Here is a 17762-nt window from a genome sequence, read left to right as displayed (position 1 = left end):
ATTAAACTATTAAAACCTAAGTTGTAATTTGAAGTTAATAAATTGTGACGTGGAAACCCGGAATAAGAAACATGCGGAAGCATTTCGCCGGTGCACACCTGCCAACAGAAACAGCGGGATAACAATTCCAGTGTCGGGACATCTTATCTTTTTACCAAAATACAACCTTTATTGGAGGTTTTTTTTGTTATCATAATGGCAACAACATCCGACGCAGGGGATTTGCAAGAAAGCCGAACTCGTCTCTGCGAAGAGTTTGCCGGAATTGCGGGGACCGACAGTGCCGTGGCTCAGTGCTACCTGACTGAGAATGAGTGGGACATGGAGGTACTAAAACAGGACAAACTACTTCTAACACTGACTTATTTTCACTGGAACATCAAGATGGAGGTTTAATTTGTTTCATACATGCTTTCCATCGGTCTTTTTGTAACACTAGAGAACAGTAAAGAGTATGCAGTGATTATCTTTGTCGAATGTAAACATGGCTGTCCTCCATAGAGAGCAATAAACTCATTCTTTGAGGCTGACCTGGAGAAAGCGTTTGAGGCAGAGTGTTCTTCAGATAAGGAGACTGGTGAGCCTGCAACCAAGAGACAGAAAGTGGAGGAAAAAGCTCCAACAGAGAGGTAAAGACTTCTAGACTTGCTTCATTATAGTGTAAGCCTGTCAAGCAATAGTTTAGTACGTGCTGCTATGTTAGCTTGAATATTTTTTGACAACCCTGCAATTAATTTGCGTGACTGACCCCCACAGAATAGACCTAACTGGAGACAGTCCCGGCTCGTCATGCAAGTCCCCCGAGAAAGATGCCGGGCTGTCGCTCATCTCTTGGAACGTGGACGGACTGGACATGGAGAATCTGGGGGACCGCGCCAGGGGCTTGTGCTCCTACTTAGCCCTGTAATACATGTTTGTGCTGTAATTGTTTGGTTTTCATTTCCATGAAAACCAAACAATTACAGGGCCACCACCACCGTCTGTGCAGATACACACCCGACGTGGTCTTCCTGCAAGAGCTCATCCCCTCGTATGTCCAGTATCTAAAGAAACGGGCTGTCAGCTACCTTATCATTGAAGGTAGGTCTTATAAGGCGATCGTAAAGCTTGTGAGCGTGGCTTTTTACGAGCGCATCCTGCTTCACCAGGAAACGAAGACGGCTACTTCTGTGGCATGATGCTAAAGAAGGCGCGAGTCAAACTGGTGGAGAGTGAGATTGTGGCCTACCCCACCACTCAGATGATGAGGAATCTTCTGGTGGCTCAGGTGTGTTCATAAAACAAAGCGTCTTTTGTGTTGTCGTACCGGAGCGCCAAGCACAGGGCTTTTGTAAAGTTTGAAGATTTTCTTTGCTGTGCAACCCTACGGCCCAAAACAGGCGTTACAGTGGAACTACTTACGAACCTAATTGGTTGTTGAACAGGGGTTGTCAATCGAAAAGTTTGTGTTGTGAAGCAAATTTCTCCATAAGAAACAATGTAATCAAACAATGTGTTCAAGCCTCGACAAGTCCTTATTTTAGTGAAGGTTTGTACACTTTGAACACAATATAAAGTGCTCTACAGAGGAGAGATACTGTATTTCCCACCACTATATTATAAGTCTGCTCTGGCACATTTTTCCAGAAAAGACTGTTCTCATCACAATTAAAACATCATGTGGTTGCTGACTGTGATTTGGTCATGCTTGTGACAGCCAATAATGTACTCCTTGGAAATAGTCATTTCATTTTTTTTACTCGATTCGCTCCGTCTTTCCACGTTGGTCTGTTCAGTTTTTGGGACTCTTATTGAGTTAACAAAAAAGAAAAAGGCACACATGCTGATATGTGACTATGACATGACTCCTCCTATGCAGAAAGTGCAAGTCTACGCCTTCGCAGCAATGTTGTGCCCTGCCTTTTTTGCCTGCAGGCGCCTGAAGTTAAGCGTTCTTACACAGATATATTTGGCTTGATCTAAAAGTTTGTCAATCAAAGTTCTCAAAGAGGGGTTTGTAAATCAAGGTTCCACTGTACATGTATTCTTTATGTTATATGACTAGATAGATTTAACAAACAAAGTATACACTTTCACCTAAGACCTCTTTCGGGCCCCAGGTTGTATTCAGTCATGTGACTTTTTCTGAGACGTTTACTTCTTGTGAATGAAGTGGTGGTCAAGCAAACCAGTGTGCGGACTATCTGAGTATGCAAGGTGCCCAGATCCAACCACTAAAAGCTGATATGAGCAAAAAAGCAAACTATGCAATAGAATCGATCCCTATACATTATCAAAAAAATATCTGTGAAGTGATCTCAAGGATTATCCGTCGGTCGCGTTACCAGACATGTCAAATTATCTGGTGCTCCAGACATCATTCTACACGACAAAACGGATGACAGCTTGAAAAAGCACGTAGGTCTACAAATTCTTTGTGTGTTGGTGATTCAAGGATTGGTATCAAGACTCCCGGAAAAATAATGCATCGTTTTTGCTCAGGGAAGGTTGCATTTCATGATTTAACTTTGCGTCTTGCCAGGACGTGTCCTTGTAAACAAACTGTGAGTAACACTCGATAGCCTCAATTCGATTTTTTTGATTTTCCCATCATGTTAACCGCTCATTAAGATAATCAGAGACACCACTAACAATCTGAATGGTTGTGAAAGAAGACGGAGATGTGATTTAGCTCATTAACTACACGGCCATGTTGGCTTTTTTGTTGTTGCACGCGTGGTTTCCCCCGTCTTTATCAAAATACATGTAGATCTCAACGTGTATGTGTTAAAAGCTTCATTTATGCTTGCTGCCTTTTGGTAAAAGCTGAACTCGTTTAGGTGTCGCTCACATTTGCTTTCTTTTATTTACACTTACCGAGTTGCTGGTTTACGAAACACTCGTAGCAATAATGAGTTATAAGAAGCCTGAAACAAGATAAAATACAAATAATATGAAAATAATTCTTATATGGGAAATACTAAACGTTAAAAAGTATATCAAACAAACCTTTAACGAAGTGATCACAGACAACAGACATTCGCTTGACCACCGCTTTGAGCTTTGCATACTTAATGAGTCGGTATATTCCTGGTATATTACAATGCTTTTTCCATGAAAACCGAATTAATCTCATTCTTGCCGAATTGAAATACAAAAAATATTGTTTTGGTATGTGCCCCTTAACCACCAGATGCCGCCAGAAAACCATGAGCATAATCACCAGAGCTTTGACAAGTGTAAACAAGTTAAACTGCTATTAAATGCTGAAATGCAATGAAAATGATCTTGGGCAGTTCTATAAGATGGCAGATATATATAAAATATGTGTGAACTTAATAAACTCAACCAAGTACTGCCTACCTCAGTAGGCACTGTAAAATAGTATTTTTGTCTACTGTATCAAAATCATTGTTTTCATGAATTATTGACTCATTCAAAGCTGTAATTACCCAACCTCAAATATTCCACTCGACAACCTTCTTTTTAGAAATATTGCATTGACAAACAGGCCATAAAACAAAAATTATATCAATTGTCAGATCTCCATCCATCCATCCAATTCCTACCGCTTGTCCCTTTTGGGGTCGCGGGGGGTGCTGGAGCCTATCTCAGCTGCATTCGGGCGGAAGGCGGGGTATACACTGGACAAGTCGCCACCTCATCACAGGGCCAACACAGATAGACAGACAACATTCACACTCACATTCACACACCAGGGCCAATTTAGTGTTGCCAATCTGAAGTTGTTAAAACATTTGAAGCGTTGAAATTAAAACAAATGTATTGCTGACTTATGACACTTTTATGAGCGGGTCCCTTTTGGTTCTTAAGAGTAAGTGCGCCACACTTTTGTGACTCTTTTCCAGTTGTTTTTTCCTGTTTTGTGTGGTGTTCAAGTTCCTGTCCAGTACTCTTGTTTTGTAGTTTCATTTCCCCTGTCTGGCCACTGAGTGCTGGGGCCCACACCTGTCCCTAATTGGCAAACGGGACACACCTGTGCCCGGTTGCCAATCAGTCTCTTATTTCAGTCCGGTGCCATCTGATCATTGCTCTGCTCAGTTTATTTTCCTCCAAATGGAAGTTCTGTATCTTGTGCATTTATTAGCTGCACTCGCCTTCTTTTGTTCTTTTTTCCACTCCTAGTTATGTGTACTCCCACTCCCTCATGAGTGCGTTTTCTTTTGTTTATATTTAAGAATATTATTTTACTCACCGTCTGCTTCCTGTCTGCTGCATCTTTGGGTCACGCCGCCTATCTGCTATCCAGCTCGTGACAAAGTGTGTTTAGTCAATCTTAAAGTTGCACAAAGGTTGAAAATGTAAGTTAGAAACAATGTCATAACAATAATATACCCTTGGAAATTCAACAATAAGGTTGCTTGAATCAAATTAAAAATGTCTAAAACCACAACATCTTCTATCAAAAATACGAAATGGTTTGTGCCATCTGCATAGGGAACTAGCTTCAAACGCTTCTCTCAAAACAGACGTCATAACATCATCAAAGCTTGAAAAAATTTGACCCCCGGGAAATGCACAAAAAATACTATATTAATAATAATGTACTACCATGATTCCTATTATCCACAGATGACATCCTACATTAGTCAGATAATCTCTATTTTACACCCTGAAGTAAAGGAAAACTTGTCAGATTTGTAATCATATTTAAGTGAATAATCACAGGTTATATAATGATTTAAATTCATATTCTGGCCACGTTTTTGCTTGTTGCCACTTTTTTTGTTTTTGTTAAACAAAACCAAATTATTCAGGGAGTTAATCTAGATATGTTCTATAAATGTTCATCACATCTAAAAAGTCTAAAACCTTTTTCCTTGTTTTAAAAAGCTTGTTTAACCAAATCCATGCAATAATTATTTGTAAACATGTCAAGTGTGAGTCTATGGGGCAACAACGTTGGGTTTAGAGTGGGTTTGGTGATTAGAGTCTTGTGTCAGAATTTTGTGCTACAACTTTGGTTGTCGCCACAATAACAACTCCTGCTTGGTCACCAGGTGAGCTTCAAAGGCAGCAAGCTGTGCCTGATGACGTCTCATCTGGAGAGTTGCAAGGGCCAGGCAAGCGAGCGGATGAAACAACTCAGGGAGGTGATGCGCAGGATGAGGGAGGCGCCCGACGACGTTACTGTCCTCTTTGGCGGGGATACAAACCTCAGGGACACGGAGGTTCGTGTCTCCTCTACTCTGCAGTGTGGTCCACATGGATTTAAATTAACCATCCCTTGCTCTGCCCTGCCTCCAGGTGGCTAAGGTGGGCCTGCCCGCTGGCGTGTGCGACGTGTGGGAGCGCCTAGGCAAGCAGGCGCACTGTCGCTACACGTGGGACACCAAGGCCAACAGCAACAAAAGCGTCCCGTATGTCAGCCGGTGCCGCTTCGACCGCATCTACCTGCGCCCGGCATCCCGCGATGGAGTTCCCAGCTTGGCCCCTGACCACATGGCTCTGGTGGGTATGGAGAAGCTGGACTGCGGCCGCTTCACCAGCGACCACTGGGGCATCTACTGTAGCTTCACATGATCACCTTTTAATTTTTACATAATGCTTTTGTTTTAAAGAACGTCTTAAGATATAATTAATAAATGTATGCAATATTAAACAGTGTTAATATACAGTGCAGTATAATAGACTGTACTGTGCCTACAACCAAGTGCATAGTGATAAATTGTACACTACGCAGTGCACACTACAAAGTGCATACTGATAAAATTTTACACAATGTAGTGCACACTGCTAAGCGCTTATTACCAAGTGAGTGCATACTGTTAAATTGTACACTAAAAAACACTTACTACCAAGTGCATACTATTAAATTGTACGCTATTTAGTGGACCCCTAAGGAACGCTCACTAGTAAAACGCACACAAGGTGCATACTACCAAGGGCCTACTATTAAGTGCACACTACATAGTGCGTAGTATCAAGTGCAGACTATGTACATACTGCGAAATGTACTCGATTAAGTTAGTACTATCCATCCATCATTCTCTACCACTTACTACCTCTTTCGTGGTCGTAGGGGGCTGGAGCCTATCCCACACCAAGTGCAAATTACTACTAAAATGTAATAGTCTTATGTTTTAGTATACATGCACGATTTAACTACGAAACGTTAGTGCTTAGTTATACGTACGCACAACTGTAGTACAGTAGTCCTGTGTCGTATACTAATATGTGTAGTGTGGTATGAATGCACTAACATACTATTGTGTAGTAGTACTAAATAACTGAATAGTACGTATGCGCTACTTTGACATGAACAAAAAATGCTAATAAGCCAATTGATAAATGTTACCGTTTCAATTATTAGGTTGAATTCAAAGCACACTAGTGGAACCAAGCACCAAAAAGTATTTTCAAATAAAGTATAGATTTGCAGTAAACAATGTTACATATATATAAACATACTTCTTTGACGTTAATTAGTATTTTAGAATGTTTTATTTTTGTGTTCCACCTGGTCTGTGGAATATATCGCCCATCATTTTAGTTCAAAAAGTGTCAACAGTCCATCAATCAAGAGAGTTTATTCCAGTTTGAAGTTGTGTGTACGAAAACAAAAACAAGTTAGCTGGTTAGTACAATCTGAATGCATTGGTTGTGTTAAATATAAATATAGACTGTACATTACAACATTTTCAAGGCTGCTTTGATGCTTATTTAGATCTTCGTTGTCATACAAAGTTCAAGTACACAATCAGAAACCCGATTGGCTGCAGTCAACCACAGAGTACAATTAAGTACACTGCGTATTACATAGTGTGTACTACTTTAGTTACTCAGCATAGTAAATTTTACGTACACGTTCCTAAACTACTGTTTAGTAGTACTATGTATGCACTATTAAACAACTACTCAGTAGTTAGTAGTACGCACTACTAAACTATGATTGTGTTGTACTTAGTACGCACGCACTACTAAACTACTGCTGTGTCGTACTAACATATTATTGTGTAGTAGGACTGTAATTACTGAGTAGTACTACTGTGGTAGTAATATTTGGTAGTACGTACTTTGTTCATTAGTAGGTAAGTATGTAACTAGCATTATGTAAGCAGGTGTATACATACTAGTAAGTACCTGCTTGAAGGCTGTACTGACGCTAGGTTAGCTTCCATTTTGTTCACATAATCAGAAATGTCCTGATTGGCTGCAGTCAATCACCGGCAAGGTATGTGTCGACCAATCACAGCGCGCCAACGTTGGGGGCTCAAACAACGCTCTGTTAGCTGGAATGTTCCATCAAGTCTCAGCGACGTTAAAGCATCGTTCTACATTTCAATAAATGTGGATTGACACAATTTCTAGCACAAATGTGTCATTTGCAACACATCAGTCATCTTTTCCACGCCATCAACACGCGTGGATGCGTGCTAATGATAGCATGTTAGTGTTCAGCCCACATCATGGGGAAAACATTCAGCATTTGTCGCGTGTGCTTCACATGGAGTGTTTATGTGCTTAAGAACGAAAACAAAAGAACAGCTGACTCAGCGTCTGGTCACATGATGCCGTTTGTGACGTACTGGAAGGAGTCGTAGAGTTTAGTGGTGATGGAGCGCATGGAGCCGTCTACCAGCTGCTCCACCAGAACCTGCAGCTGCTCCTCGGTCAGGCTCATATGGAAACGCTCCTTCAGGCCTCGGATGGTTCCGGAACCGTGGAAGCAGGCCAGCTGGGAACCTGAAGGTCACGGCCAAAAAACAACCATCAATTACCAGACACCTTCTTGTTTCCGCGCTGAACGCGGTAAAAGACTGACAAATTTAAAAGAACATTTTCATGTGAGAAAGAAAGGTTTTCTTACAAAATATAATACTTGTACGCACTACTAATAGTACTACTGTGCTTACACACATTCTAATTTAGTAGTGTCTACACTACTACCGGGCAGCACGGTGGCAGAGGGGTTAGTGCGTCTGCCTCACAATACGAAGGTCCTGAGTAGTCGTGAGTTCAATCCCGGCCTCGGGATCTTTCTGTGTGGAGTTTGCATGTTCTCCCCGTGACTGCGTGGGTTCCCTCCGGGTACTCCGGCTTCCTCCCACCTCCAAAGACATGCACCTGGGGATAGGTTGATTGGCAACACTAAATTGGCCCTAGTGTGTGAATGTGAGTGTGAATATTGTTTGTCTATCTGTGTTGGCCCTGTGATGAGGTGGCGACTTGTCCAGGGTGTACCCCGCCTCCCGCCCGATTGTAGCTGAGATAGGCTCCAGCGACCCCGAAGGGAATAAGCGGTAGAAAATGGATGGATACACTACTACCACTTTGTAGTATGACATATAAAATAGTATGTGTACCATCAAGTACTTACTACATAGTGTACTACAATGTGCACACTACCAAGTGTTCATTACGGTGTGTGACACGCATAGTATTCATGCTATTAAGTGTACACTATGTAGGACATACAAGTGCTTACTAATATGTGTGTACTATTAATTGCACACGACATAGTGTATACTGTAAGTGTACATACTACAAAGTCCTTACTTCTAAGTGCAAACTATGAAGTGCCCACTAATACATGCATACTATTAAGTGTACACTACATTGTGCGGACTATAAATTGTACAACGCTTACACTATGTAGTACTAACTTCAAAGTCCTTATTACCAAATGCGTAAGTGCACACTCTGTGGCGTGTAATTTAAATTGTACACTCTGCGGTGCACACTACTACAAAGTGCATACTGTGGAATTATACACAATGCAGTGCACACTACAAAAGCACTTATTACCAAGCGCATACTACTAAATGCACACTACATTGTGCATACTATTTAGAGCAAGCAATGAAGAGCATACTTCAAAACTTTAGTGCCTACTAAAGTTGACACTATATTGTGCAGGCTGTGTATATAATATAGAGTGTACTCCATTAAGTGTGTACTACTCTACACATTACTACTGCTGTGTAATTGTCCTATGCCATAGTATGTATGCACTATTTACCTATTACACAATACAGCAGTAGTTACTTAATAGTACGCACGCACGCCAAACTGCTCCTGTGTGGTATGTATGGAAGTACTATGTAGTTACTTGGTAGTGGGTACAATGTTCCCTAGTAGGTTTGATCTAGTATGTAACGAGGTACACAGGACAAAGTAACTGCAATATACTACATAGAGTAGCTGAAGTAGAAGGTGTACTCGGGTGTTGTGTGTACCTTGCTGCATGATCTCCACAATGTGCAGCACCTTGTCCATGTACTTCCTGGCAGCGATCAGTCCTTGCAGTATCAACATCTTGTAGTAGAGGAACATGTCTCCTTCCAGGCCCCCCATCACCTGCACGCACGCCTCACCTCTTAGAAAACCGCCATCAACCACGGCGCTCCCCAAACCAAACCAAAACCGAGGCGCACTCACGTCGACAAACTCGGAGGTGAGCTTGAAGGCGGACGTCTCGAAGCCGAGATTGCGAGGAGAACTGGACAAGATGAAGCCAAAGTCAATGTGAATGATGTGACCTTCCGAGTCCAGCAGGATGTTCCCATTGTGCCTGGGAGGGAGCGGACAAGTTAACCTGGCCTCTGTAGAAAGGTTGTCATGGAAACAACAGTAAGCTTAGCGTCGGACCTGTCTTTGACCTGCAGCAGGTAGCAGATGAGGCTGTATCCAGCACAGCTCTGGACAAAATTCCTCTGAGCCGTGAGGAACTCCTCCGTGGTGGGGCTGCCGTGCTCCTGCAGGAAGTATTGGAGTAGCGAGAGCTGACTCTGCTTACGGACCTGAGACGGGGAAAACAAGCGCCATCTTTTTCTGTCCTCGTCTGCGAGAGGCGTCTGGTCGGCCATCATGTGACCTTGCCAGGTGTGTGCCAGCGTACCTGATGAAGGGACACGGCGTTGAGGACGGGCTCGATCATGCCGCTGTCCGACGACATCACAAGGATCTTGTAAGGTTTGATCCACAGAGGAATTCTCTCCTGCTGCCAGATGGACTGAAAACACCAGAGGCTAAATGCTAACACGCTAACGGCCACGTGACATCTTGAACTCAAGAGTCTGCGGTACCTGCAGCTGCGTCAGGACCTGATAGGCCAGCAGTTCCTGTCTCAGGTCGTCGCCACACTTGACGATGACGGACAGAAGACGCCAGTTGGGCAGGTGACCATACGGAGACGCTTCTCGGATACGCCTGCAACATGTCCCACGCACACCTGGTTTACTCCAGACAACATGGCTCGGCGAGGCGTGGCCTACCTGACTTTTTCCTCCCAGGGTTCTTTGAGGGCCACAGCTGACGGGTCCTCGGGGTCCCTCCTAAACGTGGTGGGCGTGTGCGCCAAGTTCTCCGACAGGCGGCGTCTGAGGAGGGAAAAGGACAGGAAGTTGACGAGGAAGTCAAAATAAAAGCGCGGCAGGTAAACAAACCTGATGTCTCCAGCCGCGATGAAGACCATCTCCCTGCTCTCCAGGCTGGTGATGCTGTCCACGGAGAACTGGCTGATGTTGTCACTGCTGCTCGTCTGCGCCTCGGCCACACCATGCAAACGTTAGCACTAGAGATGTCCGATATTATCGTCCGATAAATGCTTTAAAATGTAATATCGGAAATTATCGGTATCGGTTTCAAAAATAAAATGTAGGACTTTTTAAAACGCCGCTGTACGGAGTGGTACACGGACGTAGGGAGAAGTACAGAGCGCCAATAAACCTTGAAGGCACTGCCTTTGCGTGCCGGCCCAATCACATAATATCTACGGCTTTTCACACACGCAAGTGAAGGCAATGCATACTTGGTCAACAGCCATACAGGTCACACTGAGGGTGACCGTATAAACAACTTTAGCACTGTTACAAATATGCGCCACACTGTGAACCCACACCAAACAAGAATGACAAACACATTTCGGGAGAACATCCGCACCGTTAGACAGCATAAACACAACAGAACAAATACCCAGAACCCCTTGCAGCACTAACTCTTCCGGGACGCTACTATATACACCCCCCCCCACCTCAACCTCCTCATGCTCTCTCAGGGAGAGCATGTCCCAAATTCCAAGCTGCTGTTTTGGGCATGTTAAAAAAAATAATGAACTTTGTGACTTCAATAATAAAAATGGCAGTGCCATGTTGGCACTTTTTTCCATAACTTGAGTTGATTTATTTTTGGAAAACCTTGTTACATTATTTAATGCATCCAGCGGGGCATCACAACAAAATTAGGCATAATCATGTGTGAATTCCACGACTGTATGTATCGGTATTGGTTGATATCGGAATCGGTAATTAAGAGTTGGACAATATCGGATATCGGCAAAAAATCCATTATCGGACATCTCTAGTAATTAAGAGTTGGACAATATCGGATATCGGCAAAAAAGCCATTATCAGACATCCCTAGTAGCACCTACATCAGCACCCTCGTTAGCGTGACGTGCCGCTCACCTCCACCTGCAGCTGCCCGATGTCATCGGTGGCCCAAGCCTCGTCGTCGTTGTCGTAGTTGTTGACGGTGGAAAAACTCGTCGTCCGCTGCTCCGACGTCACGGCGGCGCCACAGTCGAGGTTGTCGGCAGAGCGGGCCGAGCGGATCCGCGCCTCTGGGATCCGGATGGGAACAGGGGAGGTCTCGAAGCTCTCGCACTGCAGGACCTCCACGTAGATGATGTATGGCGCCTGCATGAACCAAACGTTATAGTCCAGTACGGAGGAGCCAGCAGGCGGTGTGCTCACCTTGTCTTTGGAGTTGAGCACCACGGCCTGCGTGTGCGGGATGCGGACCACGTGGTGCTGGAAGTCGGCGGTGGGCAGCCACACTCGGGCCGGCAGCTTGTGGTTGAGCAGCGACAACTCTGAGATCAGCCGCTGCGTCTTTTGCTCTTTGGTGGGCAGCGTGGCCAGACGCTTCCCGATGGCCAGCAGCGACTTCACCAAGTCACGCTGCGGACGCAGACGCTCCAGCTGAGGACCACAAGCATCACAGCATATCATAGCAACCCTCGGTCACATCTTTAACTGCATGTCACATGGCCGGGGACAGATGGAGCTGCGGTTCACTCATCAGCCACCAGAGGGCTCTACAATTCAGCCGCAATGTTCCCAGGCTGCAAGCGGACACATGGAATCACTTTGGAGGAGGGAAGGGAAGATGTTTGTGTGACCTACATTCCACATTGCTCGGACCAATGAACTTTGACATGGCCAGCGTTGTCACATGTCAACATATTATGACTTTCAAACGTTCCGTAAAAACCTCCACGTTGTGAACAAGCGTGCGACAGAAAGTGCCCACACAACAAACCACCAGTGATATCGGTAGATTTCAATATAGTGAACTTCCCACGGGTAGTGATTTGAGTTATTGTATTTAACAACTAAGCACTAATATGCAAAAAAACAAGTGTCCTGGCTCAAGATAGTCCACAGGTAAAAATGTAGCATTTAACTTACATGTGCAAGTAAAGACAACATTGAATACGAACTTGTTACAAAACAAATATCAAAAACAACAACACGCCTCATCTTATTTCAATAAAGTTGACATTGGTTTGTTTGTTTACTGTAAGTCTCATCCCAAAAAAAGCCCAACGCCGACCTTTTTGTTAGCAAATTTGCTGATGAGGTCTTCAAAGTCCAATTGTCGGCTTAGCTGACTTTCAATTGTAAGTCCAGCAAGACTATTTAGCCTCTTGGCTTGTTGTGGATCTGAAATAGTTCTTAACTAGTTTCAGTTTGCTAAACGCCTTTTCTGCATCTGCAAAAGTCACAGGTATAATGTGAAAGTCAGTGTAAAACAGTCCCAAAAAATATTTTTTACTTTGTTGTTGTGCGCTATTATGGTGTCATTTATTCTATATTGATACAAAAACAAACATCAAATCTTTGAATATTAAATTTTTTGGTATTCAGGCTATTCAAATGTCCCACTAATAACACATTTTACAAGACCACATTGAACAAATCATGATAACATAACTCATAACTATTACTTAGTAACCATTGAATTATTAATATCCATTAACTAAGACAGAAGAATAAGCGGTTGTCATATTGTTGGAGTTGTACGACTTTTTTTGTGGCCTTGAACGCATCATATCTAGTGCCAGCAGCATATGACAAATGACAGAGTTGGTTTTGGCCTGATTTGTACGACAGCCAATGACCAGTTTTGCTAGATATAAGTTTTTTACTAATGCTTTTGGGGTAGTTACGGCCAAATATAAACAGTTGTGTTCAATAAAAAGGATCTTTGGAATTCTGTGTCTCCACAGACGTTACAATAATTGAACAGTGTTGACGAACATCTGTTGTGGCCGCTTGTTGTCAGCCGTCACTCACATTGTTGCATTGCAAAGTCCTACAGAATATATTATGAGTTTATTTTGTTTAGAGTTCCGATTACATTTGATTTTATGCGCTGCTTATTCTTTGCTGTGCGTAGAGGACTCCTGGGCAGAGCGTAGATGCGCAAGCTTCCACCGGAAAGTTGGGCTTACCTTTTAGAAAGAAAGTTTTTAATGTCCTGGACCCCTGCTGTGTCGCTCCTACTCCTGGCCTCCTTCCAAACTATTTTCTGATGTGACTTGTTCTCTTTGGGGGGCATCCTAACCCTGCTGGAGTTTGCTCGCACTCACTTAATTGCGATGAGGAAGAACCATGGTGGGAAGAACGAACCGCGGTGTGGACCAAACTATTTTTTTATAAAGGGGCCAAGGGGGTTATTGAATTTATCAAATTACAAAACCCAAAATCAGTGAAGTGGGCACGTTGTGTAAATCATAAATAAAAACAGAATACAATGATTTGCAAATCCTTTTCAACCTATATTCAATTGAATAGACTGCAAAGACAAGATACTTGATGTTCGAACTGGAAAATGTTATTTTTTGCAAATATTAGCTCATGCTAATGATTGGGTATAAAAGCAGCTTCCATGAAATGCTCAGTCATTCACAAACAAGGATGGGGCGAGGGTCACCACTTTGTGAACAAATGGCCTGAGCAAATTGTTTAAGAATAACATTTCTCAACCAGCTTTTGCAAGGAATTTAGGGATTTCACCATCTACGGTAATATCATCAAAAGGTTCAGAGAATCTGGAGAAATCACTGCACATAAGCGATGATATTACGGACCTTCGATCCCTCAGGTGGTACTGCTTCAAAAAGCGACATCAGTGTGTAAAGGATATCACCACATGGGCTCAGGAACACTTCAGAAAACTACTGTCAGTAACTACAGTTTGTCGCTACATCTGTAAGTGCAAGTTAAAATTATACTATGCAAAGCGAAAGCCATTTATCAACAACACCCAGAAACGCCACCGGCTTCGCTGGGCCCGAGCTCATCTAAGATGGACTGATGCAAAGTGGAAAAGTGTTCTGTGGTCTGACAAGTCCACATTTCAAATTGTTTTTTGGAAACTGTGGACGTCGTGTCCTCCGGACCAAAGAGGAAAAAAAACATTCGGATTGTTCTAGGCGCAAAGTTCAAAAGCCAGCATCTGTGATGGTATGGGGGTGTATTAGTGCCCAAGACATGGGTAACTTACACATCTGTGAAGGCACCATAAATGCTGAAAGGTACATACAGGTTTTGGAGCAACATATGTTGCCATCCAAGCAACGTTATCACTGACGCCCCTGCTTATTTCAGCAAGACAATGCCAAGCCACGTGTTACTGTCCGGTCATTATCTGACCTGTGGCTTCATAGTAAAAGAGTGCATCGCTGCAGCGGCAGCAGCGGCTTCTCGCTGCTGTGCGCCTGGTTGCTCGGCGACTACTCGTCGGAAATGCACATTTCACATGCCCATTGAAAATGTGTGGCGCATTATGAAGCCTAAAATACCACAACGGAGACCCCCGGACTGTTGAACAACTTAAGCTGTACATCAAGCAAGAATGGGAAATAATTCCACCTGAAAAGCTTCAAAAATTGGTGTCCTCAGTTCCCAAACATTTACTGAGTGTTGTTAAAAGGAAAGGCCATGTGACACAATGGTAAAAATGCCCCAGTGACAACTTTTTTGCAATGTGTTGCTGCCATTAAATTCTAAGTTAATGATTATTTGCAAAAAAAAAATTAAGTTTCTCAGTTCGAAACTTCGAACATTAAATATCTTGTCTTTGCAGTCTATTCAATTCAATTAAAGTTGAAAAGGATTTGCAAATCATTGTATTCTGTTTTTATTTACAAATTATAGAACGTACCATCTTCACTGGTTTTGGGTTTTGTAGAATATTGTATGACTTGTGGCTTTATTTTAATTTGGATTCATTCAAATGAATATACATTAGTATAGTGTATGCATAATCATTTGTTATGCAGACTACAGCAGGCTGTGTGTTATAATTGCCCTACACCTGAACTACTGTGAAGGACTAACTAATAACAACAAAGATGGCCGCACTCACCTCTTCATGGACAGCCTCCACTTTGGGGTTACTCCCCGTCCTTCGGAGGCCGCAGCCCGGCCCGCCGCTCGCCATGGTGGCGTCTGATTTGGACCTCTGGTGCGTCCTTCTTGAGGGGGACAGAGCGAAGTCCGCCCCTCCTGGAACGAAAGACCCATCAAATGGGCGGTCTGGGACGCTTGCGTCACTGCCGTGATGGCGCCGGTGAGCACGGCGGTAGGACGGTGAGGTCGCCGGGCAGTCAGAGGCCGAAAGCGTCCGTGAAGGGGCGGCGCCGGCGGGTCTGAGTTCATCAGACAGGATTAGCTTTCGGAGTTTGGCCCCCCGGGAGTGCCGCTGCGTGGAGATGTGCATGTCCGACGAGTAGGCGCCGAGCAACCAGGCGCACAGCAGCGAGAAGACGATGCTGCCGCTGCAGCGATGCACCTTGTGGCGCAAAATCACGCGTCAGAATACGGCGACGTCAGTGCGAGGCGGCGGCGGCGGAGGCGGACTCACCAGGTAAGGTCGGATGGCGTCGCCCACCTCTGCGTCCATGTGCACGTACATGCTGAGCAGCTGCGGCAGGTAAAAGTCCACCTCGCTGTCGGCGAAACTGAAGAGGCGGTTCCCGATGTACGCCTGCACGCCGGGCTCCTTGGACTTGTACAGGTACGCCATCGCCATGGAAACGTCAAAGAGCTTGGACTCGAACAACCGCAGCAGCCACGACTGTTTGGATGAGGACGACGTCGGAGGCGCCTCTTGCTGGCAGCAGCCACGCCCATCCGCCTCTTCATCCTCGTCTTCTTCTTTGATCGAGGCGTTGTCGGCACAGATGTGCCGCCGCTCGTCCAGAGCGAGGGGCTCGGCCCCCTCCTGACTTTGTAGTTTGACCTTGAGAAGAACTTCCTGACATGCCTTCAGCGCCACTTCGGGGTCGATGACTGCAGGAGCAAAACAGTGACTTTCAAAATGGCTGCCATTCCTTCTTTTAGTGTCGACCTTACCTTGCTCCGCCTCCATGGCGCTCTCAGAGATAGCCTGGTCCGCCAACGAACTCGGCCCGTTGGCCGTAACGTCATTGCTGGCTGCGATGTCGCCGCTAGCTGTGCCCTCGCTGGCACTGCTGAGGCTACCGGTGCTCCCGATGCTCCCGCTGGGGCTGGAGCTGCGGGGGCTGGCGCTCGGCGAGGATGGCCGCTCATCTCGAGGGGGCGGGGGCAGCGGCAGCTGGGGTCGGAGCTGATTGTGGCGGTGACGACGGCGACCTGGGCCGTCAGAGGAGCTGTCAGAAGAACACGAGGACGACGATGAGGAGGCGCTGGAGGGAGAGGAGGGGCAGGAGAAGGTAGTGGGGGAGGAAGAGGAGGCAGAAGGAGGGGCCTCGGCAGTGTGGGCGGGGCTTAGGTGCAGCAGGCGCACGGCTGGGGAGAAAGAAACTTCGGTGTCAGCCATTGTGGAAAAGAAGGTCTGCAAAAAAAAAAACAGGACACACGTGACTCCAATGACGTCATCATCCCTTTCGCCTGACAAAAATGAGTGGAGTGGGCGGGGTCAATCCTCATCACATACAGACATGAGAATATGACGTCACGAAAACGTGACGTGTCACGAAAACGTGACGTGTCACAGGTGAGAAGCGCGCTCCCAAACGCAACATCAACACATTAAAAAGCGTACATACACAAATGCGGACACGTGATTTTTTGTTACGTCAGAGCCTACGTCAGGCTGTGACGTTTACATCACAATAATAAACATTGGGATTCGTTTTCTTATGACGTGACGGATTGACAACTGTTTGCAAGCGACCTGTGTCGACGGATGATCCGCTGCGATGAAGACAAAGATGGAGGGGTCACGTAGAATAACGAGAACAAACGCGAGCGGAGAGGAGGAGGGGGGGCGGCGGGACTTACCGGGTGCCCGAGATTTTGCCGCCGTCAAAGGCTCGCGCACGTCTGCCTTCAGTCTTTTTCTGGAGTCCAGCTTGTAGTCCAGTTTCCAGTTGAGCTTTCAGAGTAGAAACTGTTCCATTTGGTACGCTTCTGGTTCTGGTCTGTGGCCTGACCGCTGAGCTTTATGGCAGCAGTGACGCAAGATCAAGTCCCCTTCACCCAAACAACAAAATGGACACTTCCGGGTGCACTTTACATAATAAAAGCCGACAGGATTAGTTAATTTGATATCTACGTCCACATCAACAGATGTTCTTTGATTTTTGTCTTTTTTAATACTTAAAATATAAACCCATTGTCACATTAGGGACGCTTTCTTCAATTATCTCAATGTATTTGGCTACAGGTGCGTTACTTTGAAAAAGCGGCTGTACAAGTTCCGCAGGAAAATTGTGTGAAGATTGCTGATTGTTGATGCTGCGGATTTTTTTGGTCAAGTCTTCC

At 44.9% G+C, this 17762-nt stretch overlaps 2 protein-coding genes across 2 annotated transcripts; one reads left to right on the top strand and one right to left on the bottom strand.

Moving 5' to 3' along the window:
- Positions 1-48: 48 nt before the first annotated feature.
- LOC133655928 (tyrosyl-DNA phosphodiesterase 2-like) lies at positions 49-7304 on the top strand. The gene is made up of 7 exons (XM_062056572.1): positions 49-327; positions 502-629; positions 757-903; positions 989-1080; positions 1149-1267; positions 5001-5171; positions 5248-7304. Exons 1-7 carry the CDS (start codon positions 196-198, stop codon positions 5521-5523), a joined length of 1065 nt encoding a protein of 354 aa, XP_061912556.1. The 5' UTR covers positions 49-195; the 3' UTR covers positions 5524-7304.
- LOC133655926 (phosphatidylinositol 4-kinase beta-like) lies at positions 6515-17721 on the bottom strand. Its single transcript, XM_062056569.1, has 14 exons — positions 17280-17721; positions 16368-16830; positions 15877-16304; positions 15379-15804; positions 11697-11924; positions 11409-11639; positions 10389-10483; positions 10218-10322; positions 10029-10152; positions 9842-9955; positions 9592-9743; positions 9382-9514; positions 9180-9300; positions 6515-7686 (listed from the first exon to the last, which is right to left on the bottom strand). The coding sequence occupies exons 2-14, from the start codon at positions 16813-16815 to the stop codon at positions 7505-7507; spliced, it is 2787 nt and encodes a 928-aa protein (XP_061912553.1). The 5' UTR covers positions 16816-16830; positions 17280-17721; the 3' UTR covers positions 6515-7504.
- Between the last annotated feature and the right edge of the window lie 41 nt (positions 17722-17762).

Source organism: Entelurus aequoreus, linkage group LG08 (genome assembly GCF_033978785.1).
Source record: "Entelurus aequoreus isolate RoL-2023_Sb linkage group LG08, RoL_Eaeq_v1.1, whole genome shotgun sequence".
Classification (NCBI taxonomy): domain Eukaryota; kingdom Metazoa; phylum Chordata; class Actinopteri; order Syngnathiformes; family Syngnathidae; genus Entelurus; species Entelurus aequoreus.
This window is presented reverse-complemented; position numbering and strand designations above follow the sequence as displayed.